At 29.2% G+C, this 21,371-nt stretch overlaps 1 protein-coding gene across 3 annotated transcripts in view; it reads left to right on the top strand.

The window, feature by feature from the left end:
- Positions 1-747: 747 nt before the first annotated feature.
- LOC111620495 (putative ATP-dependent RNA helicase DHX30) overlaps positions 748-21,371 on the top strand; it is a 29,177-nt gene continuing 8,553 nt past the window's right edge. Inside the window, exons 1-7 of one of the 3 annotated variants that reach the window (XM_023362417.1) lie at positions 748-901; positions 3,009-3,168; positions 3,356-3,633; positions 5,284-5,594; positions 11,930-12,140; positions 12,201-13,124; positions 13,199-13,407. In XM_023362417.1, coding sequence (XP_023218185.1) covers positions 3,138-3,168; positions 3,356-3,633; positions 5,284-5,594; positions 11,930-12,140; positions 12,201-13,124; positions 13,199-13,407 — 1,964 coding nt within the window. In that variant the 5' untranslated portion in view covers positions 748-901; positions 3,009-3,137. Of the gene's footprint in view, positions 902-1,114; positions 1,322-3,008; positions 3,169-3,355; positions 3,634-5,283; positions 5,595-11,929; positions 12,141-12,200; positions 13,125-13,198; positions 13,408-21,371 lie in introns of those variants that run through there. The other 2 variants (XM_023362415.1, XM_023362416.1) reach the window with 2 other exon arrangements.

Below are 21,371 nucleotides of genomic sequence, written 5' to 3' on the forward strand. Positions count from 1 at the left end.
CTAGCAATAAAGAAGGCAAACGTGGTGCTCACAAATACAGTAGAGCGTCGTTTATCCGAATCAATTGGGGACTGGGGTTGTTCGGATAACTTATTTTTCGGATAACCAATTATGTACGAAAAAATATTATATATTAATTTATCCCGTGTTGAAATTTTTCTCAGTTGCGTGTCGCTTTGCGTTGAATTTTCGTCGATGTTAAGCCTAACGAAGACTATTGTATCGTTAAAAATTATTTTTTTATTTTGTACAAACAAAATAAATATATTGAAAAATATAAAAACAATAAAAAATTATACTTCAAAAGTTAATTTAGTATCAAAAACGTAAAATATTTGAGTAGCTGAAGACATAGCCAAAGATTACAGCGCTATAGCACTGGCGAAAATTTAAATTTGTCGACTGGAATTCCTTCGGATAACCGACCTTCGAATAAACGACGCTCTACTATATGTACAAGAAGCCTATCATAGTGTGAAAACAAACTTCCAATTGATATATGTTATAAAATTTACTAATGAGTATTTAATAAGTACGAACAAAACCAAAGAAAAAAGTTGATAAGAGTTCTTCACCAATATGTAGAGATCAATACAGATGTACAGTACAGTCCGAGTGGCCAAACGGTTAAGGAAACCTTTACTTGGCCACCGACAGATGGACCACATTCGTCGAATGTGGTCGGATTTTGTTTGAAGTTTGACAATGGCGTTTGGAACGTTAGTGGAATCATGCTCGCCGTTCCAAACGCCATTGCCAAACTTCTAGGCTTACAGGAAGGCGGCACTGAATGCCCGACGTTTACATTTTTGCGTTGAAAAATTCGGCCTCAACCTCGCTAATAAACAAGGCCCAAGTAGACAATATATAAACAAAAAATTAAAACAGCAAGGACATCGAGGTAAAAAGAATTAATATTTAATTTTAAACGATCATTATGTATATTTAAGTTTTGCGCTGTAAAACTGAATAAAAACATTTAAAATCGAAATAAAATTAATATAATATTTAAAAAATTTTATTAGAACTTTTTAAAATAAAAATTGGTAATTATTTTTAAAAATAGTTTTATTGATAAAATGAAATAACCACGAGAAGGCGCAAGATATACGAAATGGAGGCAATGATAAAATTTTCAAAACGTGGATGATTGTTCTGAAATCAAATTTCACGAGACATGCGTTATTCTATCAGTTCTTTCAGAAATTCATTTAATCGTAACTCAGTAGTTAAGTTTTTAAGTTGTTCTAAATGGACTTCGATGTTTACATATTACTCAAGTTTATTTTCAAATTTGAAACAAAATGTAATTATGAATTCTGTAAGTTTGTATTTATTTATTAAAATGATATTTTATTTCACCATTCAAATCATGAGTTATAAATCATTTAATTTAAACTTACACATGAATTTTTAACATGGTTCCTTACTGCTGTATATATCAAACAATATGAATAAAAAGTAGTGAAACAGATAAATACGAAAAATATATATATATATTCTTATTTACATGAAAATATGAACTCAGATCATACTGTTGACAAAATTGTTGACATGTTTAAATTATTCTAAAATATATTAACTAAAAATCAATCAATTGAGGATTATAACAGATGTAAATATTCATTCATTCATTCACATGGCATCTTCTCTAGTAGATACTAGATAAGGAGAGAAGGCCTTACCCACAGGTATAGCCAAGGATAGGTGGGGAAATAAAGGTAAAGGAGAGGGAGGAGGATAGGGGGAAGGACAGGTGAGAAGGAAAGAGTGGGAGTGATCCCATGATGCCTGGCCAGGAACTGTTTACAACTGAAACGGGTAAACCTAGTGCTACACATAGAGTACCCAATAGACTGTACAATAAGAACAAACACAGACACAATAATACAATAACAATGAATATACACTGCGTGTACATAGATTAAATACAACAAGGCATCATCTCTACTGAGAGTTGCAGTCGATGGACAGTTCTCCACTCTTCATGGTTGTAAGCTTTTCTCAAGCTTGAGCCAGTCCATTTTTTGATGTTGTCCTTGGTCTTTCCTTTTTCCATCTACCCTCCATCATTCCTTGAACTGTGATTTTTATCAGTATCCCTGAGGATCCTCTTATTATATACCCAGCATATGCTGTTTTTCTTCTCTGGATGCTGACTATCAGATTTTTTTTTTTATTCCAAATCTACTCATAACCTTCTCATTGGTTATTCTATCTATCCATACTAATTCTTTCCATTCTTCTAAGACACCATATATCAATTAACTGTCTCTTGGTTTATTGTCCGTGACTTGCATCCGTATGTAGCCACACTTCAAATAATTGTTTTAAGTATTTTTAGTTTCAATTTTTTGCGTACATTTCTATCTCTTAATATTTGTGTGAAAGCAACTTTAGCCTTTTTTTTATTCTGTTTTTAATTTCATAATTACATCTGTTATCCTCAATTATCCAACTTCCTAGGTACTCAAACATTTTTACCTTTTCTATTTTCTTTCCATCCAATCCAATATAATCTTTAGATCTTTGTTTTCTTCTTTTGAGATTATCATAACTTTCGTTTCGTTCACGTTTATTTTCATTTGGTATCTTGCTTTTTCCACTTCTTTCAACCTCTTTAGAATTTTCTGCAACCCTTCTTTGGTGTTACAAAGCAGAGTGATGTCATCAGCATACCTAATGTTATTGATAAGATGCTTGTTAATTTTCATACTTTTGTCTAGATTTTTGAATGCTTAGATGTAAATATATTGCTTCATAATTATAACAATAATCACATCAATTCACTTTTCAGTGTAATTAACTGAAATAAATACAACAAAATTTGGCATGTACAGTACATTCCTATGCATTGATTATGAAAAATTAATTTTGTTATTAAATGTAGAAACTACTTTGTGATGTGATGTGTTTTATTGTAATTATTGAATTTAATTTTAAATGTGTTAATATAATAAAAGATGACATGTATTATGAAAAATAATTGTTTTATTATATCTTTTCAGAGATATGTTAAATTTTACAGTTTTCAGTCTAAATTTGCTAACCATGAAAAACTAATTGCTGATCAACCAAAATCAATTTTGCTGAGTATTTATAATATTGTGTGTAAACATTTTGGTTCAGAAAAATTTATGCCATCTTTTAAATGTGTTTTGTTGCAAAGTAAGTAAAATTTAATTTATGAATAATTTTGATGTAAAAATTTTAATATTTAGGAGAGATGAAATTCTTAAATGTTCATAAGAAAAATAAATTTATATTTATATATAATTTTTAATGTTTTTAAATTTTATTTTTTCAAACTGAAATTATTATTGTCTGTAATCATATTAAAAATTCTATTTTTAAGAAAATCCTCAAAAATGGAAAGCAGAAATTTCCTTATGTTGGCCATCACAAATTACAGAAGAAGGTATTGCGTTACGAAAGCGTTCTGCTGAGGCTATTGCTGCTAAGAAAGTTATTGAATGGCTTCACAGAGAAAATGTTTTAGATGAAAAAAATTATCCCATTCTTTATCAAACAGATGATAAGAAAAAACTTATTCAAAGTTGGAAGTTGCCACATTTCATAAACATTTCATCTGAGTTGGAAGAAAAAATAAAATGTCTATTAAAAGAATATGAAGTAAGTTTTAGTTAAATTTTTGAAAATATTTAAGTTTATAACAGTTAATTAACTAATTTATTTGTATGACAGTTTTTGTATAATCTTATCCTTCATTATTTTCTGTATCTTCAACCTTTTATTGTTTTTTCAAAATATTTTTCAACATCTTTCTGAGCCTTAGCTTTAAGATTGCATATTTTTGTTTTATTATTTTCTGTGATTTTTCTTGAAATCTTTATTCTTGTTGGCTGATTCCAATGCAGATCAGACTTACCTATAATAACATATAAGGCATTAGCAAACTAATTTTTTATTTTAATTTTTTGGCATAAAATTCAAATAAAAACTTAAAAAGTTTATAAAAATAATTTCACTGGCTTAGAACAATTTATAATTTCAAAAGTCTTTAGGAAACTTTATATTACTTTACATTATACTACAAAAAAATTGCTGACTTCATTTGACAAATGCATTGTAGTTTTTAAAAAAATCAGAAAACAATTAATAAAAGTGGCCATAAGAAACAAATCATATACAAAAATTACAAAAACCGTTTTTCTGAGTTGGCTAATATGTTATGATATGAATATACAACTGAATTTAATTTTTTATTAATTTTTGGCATGAAATTCAAATTTTAAAATGATTAAAAATATTATTTTACTATATTTATGTAGATCCAAGGAACAAGTTCCAACATTATTGGAAATATTTGTATTGCATAATAACATAAATTCATTGTATAAACAATTAACTGTATTCAAGTGGCATTATTTTATTGCATGCAGCAATTCCAGCTTCTGAAAAATCTAATTGTAAAAAGTACACAAATACAAGACTAGTATTAGTGCAAATGAGTCAAAAAAATCTACATTTGGGAATACTAGTTACACAGCAAGTATTGTTCTGAAGTAGCATTTCTCTGTGTATGCATAGCTCATCATTTTTGCAGTATTGTTTGATTTTACATGGTAATGTTTAAAAATTAATTAAAAATAAATGCAATAGTGTATTCATAACATAATGAGCTCTTGAAAATTGTTTTTGTAATTTTTGTATGTGATTTAACTTGTCATATTTTTATCCTGCAATTTGACACAAAGAAACAATGATATTTTGAAGAATTCAAAAATCACAATTTTGTACATAACTCCCAAAAAAATTTGATCCAACATTGCACAGTAATTAATCATTCATTAATACCTGTTTTTGGGCAAATTTTTATCTCATTATCTGACAGGGAATGATTTACCATGTTTATCCTACTATGGCCTTTAGAAAACTGACAGTTAATTCAATATTATAATTCTTTATTGAAACGATACTAATGTAATTATTTAAATTCTCAGTATACATTATTGCAAAATGATGTAATGTTTTCTGTAATAAATTTCATAATATCATCTTCTGTATTTCTAATTTAATCAGTTTTAATTAATGCATAATTTTTTATAGCTATTTAACTGTCTGAAAAACAAATATATATTAATGAATTCAGATTTAGATTTATGTTGTTAGATTTTATGTCTTAAGATATCAACAATAGTATATTTAATATCATTTAATAATAACTTATTATTGTTTAATTTTAAGCTTAAATATAATATAAACTTAAACTTTTATTTAAAATTAAAATGCATATGTAATAACTAACTTTTTTTATTATAGGAAATCAAAAATACAATTGAGAATTGTGAAGATAAATTGCCATTACAGTCTCTTATTATAGAAGATTCTATAAAAAGAGATTCTATAGAAGATTCTATAAATTTTAATATAAACAACAATGTACCTTTTTTATTAGAATCTTCTCATAATTTAATAGATGTTATAACTGGAGAAAAACTGAAAGATTATGAACCTGAACAACTTTTATCAAGAAGTTTTGAGATGTATCATCAAATGAAAGAAAATGAAAATAACATTGAATATCAAAGGTTGAAAAATCGGAGAGATGCTCTTCCTATTTTAGCAAAAAAGTGAGAATGTATAATTTAACATATTTCTTCTATATTTATTTTAATTAAGAAAAAACCTAAAAATTAAAATTTATTTAAAAAATAAAATATATTCTAAAACATTCATTGAAAAAATTTGAAGAAAATAGAGTGTAACAAAATTGAATTGATGTGGTAACATTTAAAAACTAATTAAAAATAAATTAAGTAGTACATTCAAATCTAGCTAGTAAACAATCTTTTATTTAAACTATGATAGATTGCTATGTAATAAATAATTAAAGTTAAAAATTATTGTTTATTAAACAATGTTTACAATATATTATAGTCAAAGTTGTATTAGTTCAATTATACTAGTTTTGAGAAAATTTGTTTAGTAACACATTTTGATTATGAAAAGATTGCTTGTTGTATAATTGATTGTAAATCACAGTTCATTGTATTTTGATGTCAAATGTTCCTGGCCTGATCACTAACCAGTTCACAAACCTCACATTTCCAATGCATCTTGGTCAAAGTTATCCTGTCTTGTAGGTTTGGATGAAGAGTGATTACACTCAACAGTTTATTTAGAAAAAAGTTCATTTATTATTACACACATTTACACATTTTTTTTACTATATTGGTTGTTTTGGAATCATGTTTCAAATCTTTATTTTTAAAACACAGTTATATGCATCTAAATTGAGTTTTTAATTTGATTAATACTTCTTGATTAATACTAAAAAAATATTGAAAGAAAACAAGGATTTGAAAGTTATTTTAATGAGTGTTACAATAAATGCTGAATTATTTTCTGAATACTTTTGCATTTAAGATTGGACAATGATTAAACTTAAAATTAAACTGTACTATTATTAATACATTGCAATCTAAAACGTTATGACAAAACTATACAGTTACAACTTGCCTTTCTGGTATAGTTCACATTATAATGTGAACAATATCAAAGAGATTTATGTAACTCCATCATATGGAGTGATGAGTGTGTTGGGTTATTATTGGATTTTTAAATAATTGTAAAATAAAATAAAACTGTGACCATTGCTTCCTTGTTTATGATTGGGATGCATTATGCTTTAAGGTATTATTGAATACATCAGTTTATAGAGTCAATGAGGAGCAGTAAGTGCTCAAAACTTGTCTTGACTGATATAAAAGATAATTGAATGAAGGATGTTGATTGGTCAAGTATTTTTATACTTGACCAATCAACATCCTTCATCTACTCTACATTGTATTTTAAAAATAAATTTTGTTACCATTTTACCATTTTTTGAAGTGAGAGAGGAAGTTACAGCCTAATATTAGATTCCTTCAATTTATCTTTTGTAATCATGAGTCAGATGGTGGTGTTAAAGTCTGCATCTTTGGTGATCCAGCATCTTCAGGTTTGTTCTTTTGAATAGTCATATTCCCACTAGGTTTCTTTAGGCACTTTTAAAGCACATAAGGCACTGTTCCTCAAACAAACTGTTTACCAGATTTTTTACTGTTGGCAAATTCAACTAGAAGTCAATTTTAATCAATACTAAATGATTTATTGTATTAGATGATAAACAGCCAATTTTGTCATGGGAATACATTGCTTTGTGTATGTATATTGTAGTTATTGATTATATATTTATAATCTCAGATGATAAACAGCCAATTTTGTCATGGGAATACATTGCTTTGTGTATGTATATTGTAGTTATTGATTATATATTTATAATCTCTATCTGTAAAGTTATACTTTTTCACTGTAGCAATAGAGGCCATTGCTGGAATATCACACAAGTAATTGATTATGTTTTCATTGCTTATACTATATTGCTTTAAGGAGATATATGATCATGTAATAATTTATTTTGCAATCAAGTGTCTATACAGTTCAAAAATATTATTTCAGTTACAAGTTTACAAATTCAGTCTGAAATACTTGTATATTTTTTTATTTTGTTATTTGTATAAATTATAAGAAAATTAAAATAACATTCATGTATTAATATTCAACAAATTATAAAAATTTTAAATATTTTTTTTATTGAAATTCATATATAACTTTTGTATGTTTTAAAGTTTTTGAAATACAGTGGAACCTCGGTATAAGACCTTAATCCGTTCCTGGTGTTTGGACTTATACCAAATAGGACGTATACCAAACAAACGTTTTCCATAAGAAGTAATGTAAAAATGATTAATCCGTTCTCATGTAAAAAAAATGGCTGGCTTTAAACACCTCGCTTTCCTGGCTAGTTTCTGCTTGATTTTTTATGAGATCAGCATGTATCCTTTCAACTTTCTCGCAAATAATTTCTTCCGATACGCTGTTGCCGGCACACTGTTTTTCAGTTATCCAAAGCAGAAGCAATTTCTCAACATGATCTAATGTCTTCGATCTCTGTTTAGAAATTGATTTAACCCCTTTTGCAACGTTAGCAAATTTAATAATGTCTTTATTTTTCATGATTATCGATATCGTTCTCGGAATACGGAATGCAACAGTTAAATCTCGAACATGCGTGCTACCTTCATATTTCTCAACAGTCTCTTTTTTCAGTTCCATTGTGATTCTAGTCACTTTTTTATTTTTCTGTTGCCCTTTTGCAATTCATGATTAATAAAAATAATAAAATGTTACTTACAAATTAAAATCAAAAGAAATTTAACAAAGTTATAAACCGTATCACCGCGAACGTCTAGTCTGGTGTATTACACCGATAATGCTACTTGTTCATAGATGGCGCGTATAATTGAATTAAGTCGTATACCAAACAGAAGTCGTATACCGAGCAAAATCTGTTTCGTCCAAACAGGACGTATTCCGAATTGGACGTATTCTAAAGCAGACGTATACCGAGGTTCCACTGTAGTTTATCAATTCTGTATTTATTATTACCATATAATAATAAGAATAAGAATAATATGAATAAGTATTTGACAATGTTCCACACTGTTGCTACATATTCTACACACATACAAAATACATTCATCACTCATTGCATTCTTCCAAAACACTATGCAGCACTGGAGAACAATACTACATCTCAGGATTCATAACACTTCCATACAAACAAACCAAATATTCATTAGGCAAGGAATATTCCAAAGAGATTCTTCAAGTCCTCTGGTTCTGCTTAGCCCTGAACCCATTATCTAACATGTTAAACAACATGGTTACAATATCAGACATGAAAAAACAACACAGTTTACATTGTCACATCTCATGTACTGTACATGGACAACATAACACTTTATGCATCTGCACAAAAACAACTTCATCAACTTCTACAAATCACACATTCATACACCAAGGACATACAAATGGAGTTTGGCCTAGACCAGTGTTTTTCAACCTGTGGGTCGCAACCCCCATGGGGGTTGCAAAGCCTTACACGGGGGTCGCGGGTAAAAGAAAAAGACAAGTGTTTGTAGGTCATACACTACAATAAAAAGTTACAATCTCAGTGAGAAGGCTGTGCCTGTTTATTTTACAGTACAATTGGTTTTTTGATCAATATGTAGGTCTCAACAGAAAGAAACTTAAATACGTAGTTTTTAAAATCACAGACATGGTTTTAATATGGCCCTGGGGGGGTCGCCAGAATTTTTTGACTTGTAAAGGGTTTGCTTATTCAAGGTTGAAAAACACTGGCCTAGACAAATGCAAAACACTTCACATAAAAAAAAGGAATTTTGAAGAAAGAAGATTTTGCACTTGGAAATGGAGACATTATTGAATCCATGGAAGAGGGCAAGTTCTACAAGTATTTAGGATTTTAACAGACCAAACTAACAGAACATACACAAATAAAGCAAGGATTAATTAAAGAATACCAAAGTAGGTTAATTGCTATTCTCAGAACACAGTTAAAGCAATAAACACATATGTCATCCCAGTACTCACTTATTCTTTTGGAGTTATACATTGGACTCACACAGATCTTGAGCAACTCCAAATGAAAACAAGAACACTTACTAAGCATAAACAACATTGGACTCACACAGATCTTGAGCAACTCCAAATGAAAACAAGGACAACACTTACTAAGCATAAACAACATCATCCTAAATCCGCCACAGAATGATTAACCCTTCCACGTAAAGATGGCAGATGTGGCCTGATTGACATAGTTAACCTTCACTACAAACAAATACAGTCACTGCGAGAGTTTTTCTACATGAAACAAGAAACATCACTATTACATAAAGCAGTAATTCTAGCAGACTCAAATAACACACCATTAAACTTACACTCACATCATACAGACTTGACACAACATATAAAAAGCATAGACACCATTAAGCAATCATGGGCTTGAAAGGCACTGCATGGCAGGCATCCTTTTGACCTGGCCCAGGGTTTTGTTGACAAAACTGCATCAAACAGCTGGTTAGCTCGGGGATACCTCTTACTGATATTCTTGAAATATGAGTTTTGTTTTTATTTTGACTGTTAATATCCTGAAGACAGGTTGTAGGAGTCCAAAAGCATTAAGATAATAAAGATGTATAGCTCCAGAAAAGTAGTTTTGTATGAGTAATTTGACACAGTTGTTGCTTTATATGTTTAAACATGAGATTTAGTTGTGGAACTAGAAAGATAAAAGAAAATATTTAAATAGACTTTACTAATTCTTTTTGGGAAAAAAGATCATTTGAGATGTCATTTGAAAGTATATAAACTGTTGTTTTGAAAATCAGTGCAATACTACATTTATCATTTAGTTGAAAGTTTTTCATTCAGATAGATGATAAACAAATATATTTAATTTGAGAAACTGATCATAGATTTTAACTTTAGTTTGTAGTGAAGATCACATAACAAATAGATACCAGTTAACAATTCTGAAGAATAAAATGTATGAATTTTATTAGGATAGAACAAAATTTAAGACAATTATTTATTTTTTTGCAAAAAGTAATTAGGTATATCAAAGTTTCATTAAGAATGGTAAAACAGTGTATTAAATTACTATAACTGAATCATATTTAAATAACTTGAAAGTTAAATATATTGCAAAATCAAATATATAAGGCAAAGCATTTAAACAATAATCTGGAGCAGTGTTTCTCAAACTATGGTTTGCGACCTGATATTGGGCCATATTAAAATTTTAATGGGTTGTGAATTGATACTACCTTCAGCAGAAATATTTATAATACTTGTATTATTAAATACAATATTCTCTAAGAACTAAGAACAATAGATGCATCTGTTAAGTACTGAAAATTTTTTTTAACAACTTTTTTATTATAATTATTATTGTTGTTTAGTAATAAAATTCAGATTATAGAATGATTTCTCTTTTCTAGTTTGAATAACACCAAAATAGATATTTTATGTAAAGTTGTAGGCATAAAGACATTCAAGTTGCAATGATTTTCAAAATATTTCCTTGTTTATTCAAACTTTTAGGTTTATTATCATACATAAAAATAAATTATAAAAAATAAATAACATGAATTTTGACAAAAGTGGATCAATAAATAATTTTTAAAGAATTTTTTTTTATGTATTTGAAATTACAAAATCTGAAAAGTACATTTTAAAAAACTGTTCATTAAGTTTATAAAAAAAGTTATAATATTTTTCAAAGTAAAATAGACTATTAATTTTGAAACATTCTGTTTTATTTGCAATCATTAATCTTAAGTTTTTAATAGTTAAATTTAAATAATAATAACTGAAATTGAACTAAGTTATTTGTTACAAATCAAAATTGGCCTGAATCACTCTTAATAGAAATGTACTTAGTGTTACATTTCACATGTAAATGTTATTATCAATAATGCATAATTTTATTTTGTTATATAATATACAGCAACTCCAGTTTACAAGGTTTTTTAAAATTTTATATTATAAACATTTGGGTTGCAGAATCATTACAAACAAATATACAGTCGATCCCCCTATAAGATCATTGATTTTTCCGTTTTATCTGAATTACATGTTGTACGAGTCACTTAGATTTTACAAATATGTGAGCCGTTCACAGCCCGGCACACGTATTTGTAAAATCTAAGTGACTCGTACAACATGTAATTCAGATAAAACGGAAAAATCAATGATCTTATAGGGGGATCGACTGTATTGGGTCATGCATGTGAAAAGTTTGAGAAATGATGATCTAGAGACTAAAGTTAAGAAAGTAACTGATAATTAATTAATTAATTATTTTTACAATATTTAAAGATAAACATATATCACTTTAGCAATCATTTGTAAATAAAGCAAAATTTAATACAATACAGTTAAAAAAATTATAAAAATCCTAATTTCTATTTAGGAAAAAAGATACCTTATAGCATTGTGTCTTTAAATGTTTGTTGTAATTCAAATGTAGTTACAAATAAAATGTATTTATGTCTAGGGAAGAAATTCTTTCTTTAATACAAGATAATCAAGTAATTGTGTTATCAGGAGAAACTGGATGTGGAAAGACAACACAAGTTCCACAATATATATTGGAGCAATACATAATGTCATACAGAGGAGCTGATTGTAACATAGTAATGACACAACCACGAAGAATAGCTGCTACTTCTATTGCAGCTCATATAGCTAAGGAAAGATATGAGAAAGTAAGTATATTAATTCTTATCTAATATTTGATATTAATTATTAAATAAAATATTTTTTAGTTAGGTGATACAATTGGTTTTCATGTGAGACTAAATAAGCAACTCCCTTCCAAATGTGGAGCTGTTTTAGTTTGTACAACTGGAATTCTTCTTCAACGTTTACAGTTAAATCCATTGTTAAAAGGAATTAGTCATGTCATAGTAGATGAAGTTCACGAAAGAAGTGTCCAAATTGATTTTTTATTAATACTTTTAAAAAAAATATTGAAAGAAAACAAAGATTTGAAAGTTATTTTAATGAGTGCTACAATAAATGCTGAATTATTTTCTGAATACTTTAATCATTGTCCAATCTTAAATGTACCTGGATTTACTTTTCCTGTAAAGGAATATTTTCTCAAAGATGCTTTAAAATTAATTGGAAAAAATAATTTTAAGATTGAAGAAGGTCCAGAAGTCAATGTTAATGTTGATTTAATTGTTGAATTAATAAAAAGAATTGATGAAACAAAACCACCTGGTGCCATTTTATGTTTTCTTCCAGGTTGGCAAGAAATAAAATTAGTTAATAATAAATTGCAAAATGTACTTTCTGATAAGTTACAATATCATATTCATACTCTTCATTCTCTTATTCCTCATAATCAGCAGTCTGAAGTTTTTAATTCTGTCCCATCAAATGTAAGAAAAATTATCCTTGCGACTAATATAGCAGAGACTTCTTTAACAATCAACGATGTTGTTTATGTAATTGATACTGGATGTCATCGAGAATTAAATTATAATCCTAATAATGGTTTATCAATTCTTTCTACACAATGGATCTCAAAAGCAAATGTTCGACAAAGAAAAGGAAGAGCAGGTAGAGTTCAGTGTGGTGAATGTTATCATTTATTTACAGAAGACATCATGAATGATATGCCAGATTTTCCAAAACCAGAAATGATGAGAATATCACTTGAAAATTTAATTATTGACAGTAAGGTATTTATTTTTCTTTAGATATTATTATCATAAACTCTATTCTCATTTCAGTAAGTTGTTATTTACGTTTTCAGATATATAATCCAAATATTTCAGCATTAGAATTTTTATCAGAAGCTGTTCAAGCTCCAAATATTGAAAGTATTAAATGTTCAATAAATGATTTACAACAAATGAATATTTTGAATGAGAATGAAAATTTGACCATTCTTGGAAAATATGCATCTCATTTTGCATTACATCCTCGTCTTTCTAAAGCTATAATTTATTCTGCTCTGTTTAGGTAAACATTTTTAGTAAATAATATTATTTCTTGTTATTTTATTTACAGACAATTTTTTAAGTTTTTAAATTAATGATATCTTATTAAATTAAATTTTTTTTGAGTATTTTAATATATACAATGGTGGCCAAATTATTGTAACATCATGAAACATTAAGCAAAACAAAGAAAAAACAGTAAAGCTGTCTTTTCCTTAAACTTGCAATTATTAACTGAATTAACATTTATTAATTACATAAAGTAGATATGGAAAAATAAAATTTAAATTATTCATTTGGTTGCCATAGTGTTTAAAAGTGTTAGGAAAATGAGTTCTGGATGAGATGTAATGCCAAGTAAGCGAGCAAAAGTTGAAGTTGTTTTACAGAATGATGACACAACACATCAAAAAATATCAAAATAGGTGTGAGTAGGTCCTTTGTCACAAGATATGCTAAAAGACTTTTTGGTGAAAAATCCTCTTCTAAAAGGCGTGGAAGATGTGAACAAAAGTAAGTCAGTTAGCAAAATCGGGCTGACACATTCTTAATATCATTAAAAAAGATCAAAGATGGAATTTTAGACAACTTATGATGGACTCCAAGCAATTGGAGTAAATATTGTTAGACATTGTCTGTTTGATGGATAATTTTCTCACAATGTTTCAATAATTTGTCCACCATTGCACAACATTTCTAAATAATCCATCAATATATTAGTCAAGCTAGGGTATGGCACCATCAAAATATTACTTTTATAAAGCTTTAATGAATATTTGAGATATAGTTTTAAGCCATCTTTTTAAAAAATTAGTTAAGCACATGATCTTATATATTTTTCTTGTCTTTTCAACGATGATTGTTATTTCAGAAGTAGCCACAAAACAAAAAGAAGGGATTAGAAAGAGAGGATGAAAATTGGTGGTTAGTTTTAAAATCAGTTACTTTTAGTTTTTATGTTTCTGATCTTGAGAAAGTGGAGTTGGTTGTTTTTGATTTTATATGTGTCACTTGTAAACAGATTTTTCTGCTAAATATTAATAAAGAACCTTTCAGTATTCATGAATTAATAAATGCATTTTACTTTGCAAACATTGTTATCACCAATTAATTTTCAAATTTTCAAACACAAACTTGTATATAGACCTCATTACTATATATAATTCTTATTTTTTTGAGATACTTTAGTTTAATAGCATATGTAATTTAGTGCCAATTTCAGAGGCAAACAGTGATATTATTGACTGTTTATTACAACAGAAAGTTTTGTAACTTTTTATATTAAAGTAGTTTTAAGATATTAGTTTCATAGTTATAAAATGGTACCAAATCAAAAATTGAATTAAAGCTAACTACATAAAAAGATCAACATGTTTTTGCTAATAAAAAATAAGACACAAGAAAGAGTGGACATTTTATAAATATACTTTGTTGAAAAATTAATTTTAAAATAAATCACTATTTACAGTTGCTTCTGCCCATCCATAACCCACAGCTTTTCACATGAGTAACAATAGTGAATAGTAGGGATATCAAATCTTTGGCTTTTTATATTTTCAAAGTTTTTAAACATGTACATGATTTTCAAAACTTTGAAGTTTTAAAAGTTTTAATGCCAACATTTTTGCCATAGTAATTTAGTGTTACTAGAAATGATTGAATTCAATGTATTATGAATTGATTAAATGACTATATTGAGAATTCTTAAAATTAAATTCATGAATACAGACCAGAAATTTTAGAAACAAGCTTTATTCAAATTCAATTTAGAATTTTAAAATCAGTTGATTATTAAACACACTTGGAATTTTCTTTGAAATAAAAAGTTAAGTATACAAAAGTGTTAAATGTTACCATAAATCAAGAAAACCCTTTCACTATTGGTTGTGGTAGGTTTGATGATTTTGAGCATTAACTAAAGTTTGTCTACATTTTCATTACATTTTCATGCCAACATTAACATTTTAATTTCTTCTACTTTGAAATTTACTTTTACTATTGTTTGAATATTAATTAGTTAAAATCTTTGAAGCTTTGGGAAAAAATTAGTCAAAGTTACAAGGCCTAAAAATGCTAAAAAATTTTTGAAGGTTCAAAGCTTTGAAGGCTTTCCTAGTGAATAATGATCTGTTTATGTGACAAACATAATCTAATTTCTGCAACTAGCTGATTGATTTTAGATAATTTTTATTATAAATAACTTTAAAAATATTGATATATTAAATTTTTCCATTTTTAATGAGTAATTTTTTTAATAAATACTTGCTACATTCAAAAATATTTTTGCTAATTTAATTTGTTATTTTTGATATTTTCACTGAATAGTACTGAAATGGTTTTTTAACAAATAAATTTGTTAGAATTTTAAATTATCATTGTAAATAATAATAATTTTATAATAAGATTTTACTTTTTATTTATTTAATTGAGGTTACAAAATGAAATTTATTATTTAAGATTTTAGATTAATTTACTGAAAGTTACATTGTTTTAATCATGTTCTTTAGTTTTAGTTTAGCTATTATATAAGTGTAGTTTTAATTTTGGTTTAATAAACTAAAATTACACTAATTGAAAAGCATACAATGTATAAAAAAATTTTCTGTTTCTTCTTTGTTAAATGTACTTATTGATATACAGTAGATAGATAAATGAAGATATTTTGAACATTGAGCCTAAATTGTGATCTTTCAATATATAATATTATTGAATATTTCATGAAATTAATTACAAAACTAAAATCACCTGAATTATTGATTTTTCTCCATAATTTCTGCAGTAATAGATATTGCTATTATTGGAATATAGCTATGTAATTTTATTAATATATATTGTTGGTTCGAATGGATTACTCAAATGAATTTTGTATTGCAAGAGTAATTCAGAATGTTTGAATTTGAAACCATTTTAATATAAGTAACAGATTATTTAGAGACCTGGAGAAAGACCTGGCAATCTGCTCCAGTATTTTGCCAAAATACCCTACAGTTTCAAATGTGGTACCAACTTGTGAAACCCATGGGCCAGAAGGTATCAATCGAGCAACTGGGAAAGAGCAATGAGTTGTTATTAGTAGCAGGAGAATTGATGATGCGATCAGGCTAAATCCTAAAGGACACTTGATTGCTGATGTAGCTCATAGTGAAAAGAAAACTTTACACTGTACTAAAGTATTTAAAATTGGAACTTGGAACGTGAATGGTTTACACATAGGAAAGTTGAACATCATCAAAAATGAAATGAATCTGTTGAAGATAGATCTTCTAGGCGTCAGTGAAGTTCACTGGACTGGAAGCGGATTCTTTAATTCCAATTATTACATCATCTATTACTCTGAAAAAGATACCATTCGGCGAAGAGGAGTAGGTTTCATTCTGCACAAGAAGATCAGTTGCACCATAGAAAGCATTCGAATAATTGACAATTGAATGACAATTGACAATGAACAATTGACAACAGAATCATAGCAATCCGTATCAAAGGGAAACCTTGCAATTTTACGATCCTTCAGGTTTATGAGCCTACTGCTGATTCAGAAGAAGAAGTAACTAAGGCTTTCTACAATGAACTCCAAGAAATGCTGCATCAGATATCAAGAAAAAGATTATGTCTATGCCATTGGAGATTTCAATGCAAAAGTAGATGAAATGGAAGAATCATGCATTGTAGGAAAATTTGGTCTTGGAGAACAAAACAAGTCAGGTGAATGACTGATTCAGTTCTGCCAAGAACAGCAAATGACCGTGATGAATACATGTTTTGAACAGCCAAGGCGGCGATTGTATACGTGGACTTCTCCCAATGGAAAATATCGTAACCAGATTGACTACTTCCTCTGTCAGCAAAAGTGGAAGAGTTCCGTTTTGTCTGTGAAAATGTATTCTGGTGCCGATTGCAGAACTGATCATGAACTGCTTGTTGCCAAAGTGAAACTAAGGTTTTGTAATGTTAAGTGACCATCAGTGATTCCAAAATTTGATGTTGAAATGATCCCCGATGCTTACGATATAGAAATAAAGAATTATATTTGATTTTCTCAATTTCGCAGAAAGAGAACCAGAAGAACTATGGAAAGATATAAAAGTACATACCAATGATGCAGTGCATCAACTCATTCATACAAGAAGAAGGCAAAATTGGTGAAATGGATGTCAGAAACTATGATAGTAGTAGCAGAACAATGAAGAAAGGCAAAAATCATTGGTAATTGAGAGGAAATGCAAAGTTCCAAAAAGAAGCCAGGAAAGATAAAGGAAAATTCTGGGAAGAACAGTGCAAGAAAATGGAAGCAGCAGCTCAGAAAGGCCTCATTAGACAATGCTTCGCTTACGTGAAGAAAGCCTGAACACCATTTATCACACGTAAGGCAGCTGTCAATGGCAAGATGGTCATGAATTACATGATCAACACACTAATCAAAGAAAGATGGAAGGAATACACAGAACAACTTTATGCCAGGTGAAACGGAAGTTGAAACCCAAGGTATTGAAGAGGAAGAACTGACAGAGCTGGAGCCAGACATCTTAGAAGAAGAGGGGGACACTCAAACAGCTGGCTAGCCACAAGGACAGGAGTCGATGGAAGAGTTTCAGCAAAGTTACTGAAATTCTTACCATTAAAAGTTTTGACAGCAGTGCCGTAGTGTGTGGAAGAATGGCCAATGGCCAAAGGATTGGAAAAGATCTAATTTTTATCCCACATACCAAAGAAGGATGATACCAAAGATTGCTCCAACTATCACATCATCACTCTGATTTCACATGCTAGTAAGATTCTACTGAACATCATTCAACAGCAGCATATGTACTCAACCATAGACAGATAGATGCCAGATGTACAGGTAGGTTTCCAAAAAAGAAGAGGTACATGTGATCATATTGCTAATCTTCATTGGATGATGGAAACAGTGAGGGAATACCAAAAAGATCTATACATGTGCTTCATTAATTACTCAAAGGCTTTCAATTGTTTTGATCATGACAAATTGTGGAAGTGCCTCAAGGAAATGGGAATCTCACCATTTCCTTGAGTATATAATATGGTATATAAGTGTTAAATATATATAAGTATAAATATGTATAAGTATATATAAGTACAGTTTATATAATATGGTATACAGTATATACCATTTCCATGGTATATAATGATTGTATGAACTGTGTGCATCTCATACAGCTCATACAGCCATTATATATTGGACAAGAAGCCACTGTAAGAACACCATATGCTGATACAGACTGGTTCAAGATCAGAAGGGGTACCCTCCAGGGCTGTATCCTTTCACCATCACTATTCAGTCTGTATGCAGAGGTGGCGATGAGGAAAGCAGATTTGAATGAGTAACACTGGAGTGAAAATTGGAGGCAGGAACATCAATAATCTCCAATACGTGGATGATACCACACAGCTTGTGGAAAGTCAGCAAGATCTTGAGCGGCTGCTTTTGAGAGTCAAGCACAAAAGTGCAAAGGTAGAGCTGCTTCTTAACTTCAAGAAGACCAAAATAATGACTACTGCACAGAATACAGAAGTCAAAATTGTGATTAACGGTGAAGAAATTGAGATAGTGGAAGGTTTCATATTCCTTGGGTCCAAAGTCAACCGAAATGGAGATTGCAATCCTGAAATCAGAAGACGCATAGCCCTTGGACAAACCTCAATGATCATCATGAACAACTTTTGAAAGAGCAAAGACATCTGCCTCCAAATTAAATGCAATTAGTTAGCACAATTATTTTTCCTATTGTCATATACAGATGTGAAACTTGGAATCTAAAGAAAATGGACAAAAGGAAGATGTGTTTGAACTGTGACGTTGGAGATGGCTTTTCTGCATTCTATGGACAGTGCGGATCAACAACAAAACTGCCTTAGACAGAGTCCCACCAAAAATCTCACTGGAAGCACAGATAACCAAACAGAAACTGTCCTTTTTTGGTCATATAATGAGAACCAGCTCCCTTGAGAAGGCGATTGTGCTGGGGATGGTTAGTGGGAAAAGAGCATGAGGCTGACCAAGGACACGTTGGCTCGATACAATCAAAAGTGACACTGAATTATCTATAACGGAATTGAAGAAAGCTGAGGATAGAGAGGCATGGTGAGCTTTGAGCCATAGAGTGACCAAGAGTTGGACACGACTAAACAGATAAGAAGAAGAAGAAGAATATTGTTGATTATCAATTGTTTACAGAAAGTTGTTAAATCAAAGCATTCATGAAATATAGATGATGAATATTCCATATACTTGACTAGAGGAGTCAAGTCTGGGGAATGTCACTTAAAAACATCAGTGTATGATGCATAACTAGCAGCACCATGTAAACTGGTATTTACATCTTTGTATTATCACTGAAGGCAGTCATTTTGAATATGTTCTCTAATGAAGTAAAGCTCACTTTTTGTATCAATTTTTTCTGCAGTGTTATATTTATCTTTACAGTTATCGATTATTTGTATGTTATTTTAAATTATCTTAAATTGATTTCCTTTGATTATTTTAGTGCTGAAACAAGCAAATTGCACATGCATATATTTGTGCAACTTGGTAAGATCTCTTTTGCCTCTAGAAAGATGGACCTCTTCATATCTGAAAATGCTAAAATGATATCAAGTTATTTTAATTTTATAAAACTTAATTAATTTTAATATATAAATAATATAAAATATTCTCTACAAATTTTTGGGCTGCATATTGAAAAAATAGTAGACTAAATTCCCACTATCATCCATCTGTCTTTTCTTAATCTCAAGAATGGAGTTAAATAGATGAAAGATAAGACCAGATATGGAAACTGTAGGGGCAGGAGGCTCCAATATATACGTACTTCTGATATGTTATTTCAATTCAAAAATTTTCCCCTGAAAGGTGTTAGATAAATGACTGGGATGATTCTATTGTTAAAAGAAAAGCAGGGTAAGCTACTACTAATTTGAAGTGGAGAGCATATATTTTAAATTAAATAAATTAAAAATATGATTAAAAATTGCAGCCTGGCATCATTACAGATTGGTAAGGATGGAAAAGAAAATGATGTCTGTATGATCTGCCAGTACCAATTCTAAATTTGTAATTTTAATTTGATATTTTTCTGTTCTTTTAAAGGATGTTTTTTAAATTTCACGGCCAAGCAGCCTAAAAAGGAAGGTCAGGTCATCAAATGTTTGTATTCTGGAACACTAGAAGTGAATAAATGTTGGTTACCAGTTTTGGACAGACTGTCTTCAAATTAATTTTAATAAATAATTGCTTGTTATTATTTATGATGCATATACAGAAATACATTTTCTTGATTAATATTATTTGAATAAATCAGTCATGTTCCTTTATTTCAAAAATTAACCTTAGTTTCATCACAGATATTACAATAAATATTAAGTGTTCAGTATTACACATCTTTTTCATGGTCATATTCAATTAAACTGAAGTAGTTCAATGTTGTCTGAAAAATTTCTGTTAAAATTTTATCTTTCTAAAAATAAATTTCTTGTGAACCAATGTTAAATCTTTGGAATTTTAATAATTATTATGTTGAGTTTAGTGAGTTATACTTGATTGACACTGGTTGCTGTGTACTATACTGGACCAGAGTCAAGGCACAGTAACCAAAATAAGACAAAAACTAAATAAGTGTGTCAGTGTGTATGTCTATATTCAGGAATTTCCTAACAATATGACATGTATTCAATATAGTGGCCTTCTGTAGTGTGATGTATGTATTTCTACTCAATTGTAATGTTCCCAGGCTTTTGTGTAGTGTGTGTGGTATCACACCTGTACAGGAGAGAACGACAGGTACAATAAGCATGCTTTCCATCCTCCACAGATGCCTTATTTCCTGGGCAAGTTCTGAGTACTTGCTAATTTTTTCAGTGAATGTATTTTGTATATTGTGAGTGTTTGGAATGGATATGTCCGTAATGTATGTGATTTTATTGTGTTTGTCAATGAGTGTGATGTCTGGTCTGTTGTGGTAAATTGTTTTA

The sequence above is a fragment of the Centruroides sculpturatus genome, unplaced genomic scaffold, assembly GCF_000671375.1.
Source record: "Centruroides sculpturatus isolate CEXI.00-Female unplaced genomic scaffold, Cexi_2.0 scaffold28, whole genome shotgun sequence".
NCBI classification, from domain to species: domain Eukaryota; kingdom Metazoa; phylum Arthropoda; class Arachnida; order Scorpiones; family Buthidae; genus Centruroides; species Centruroides sculpturatus.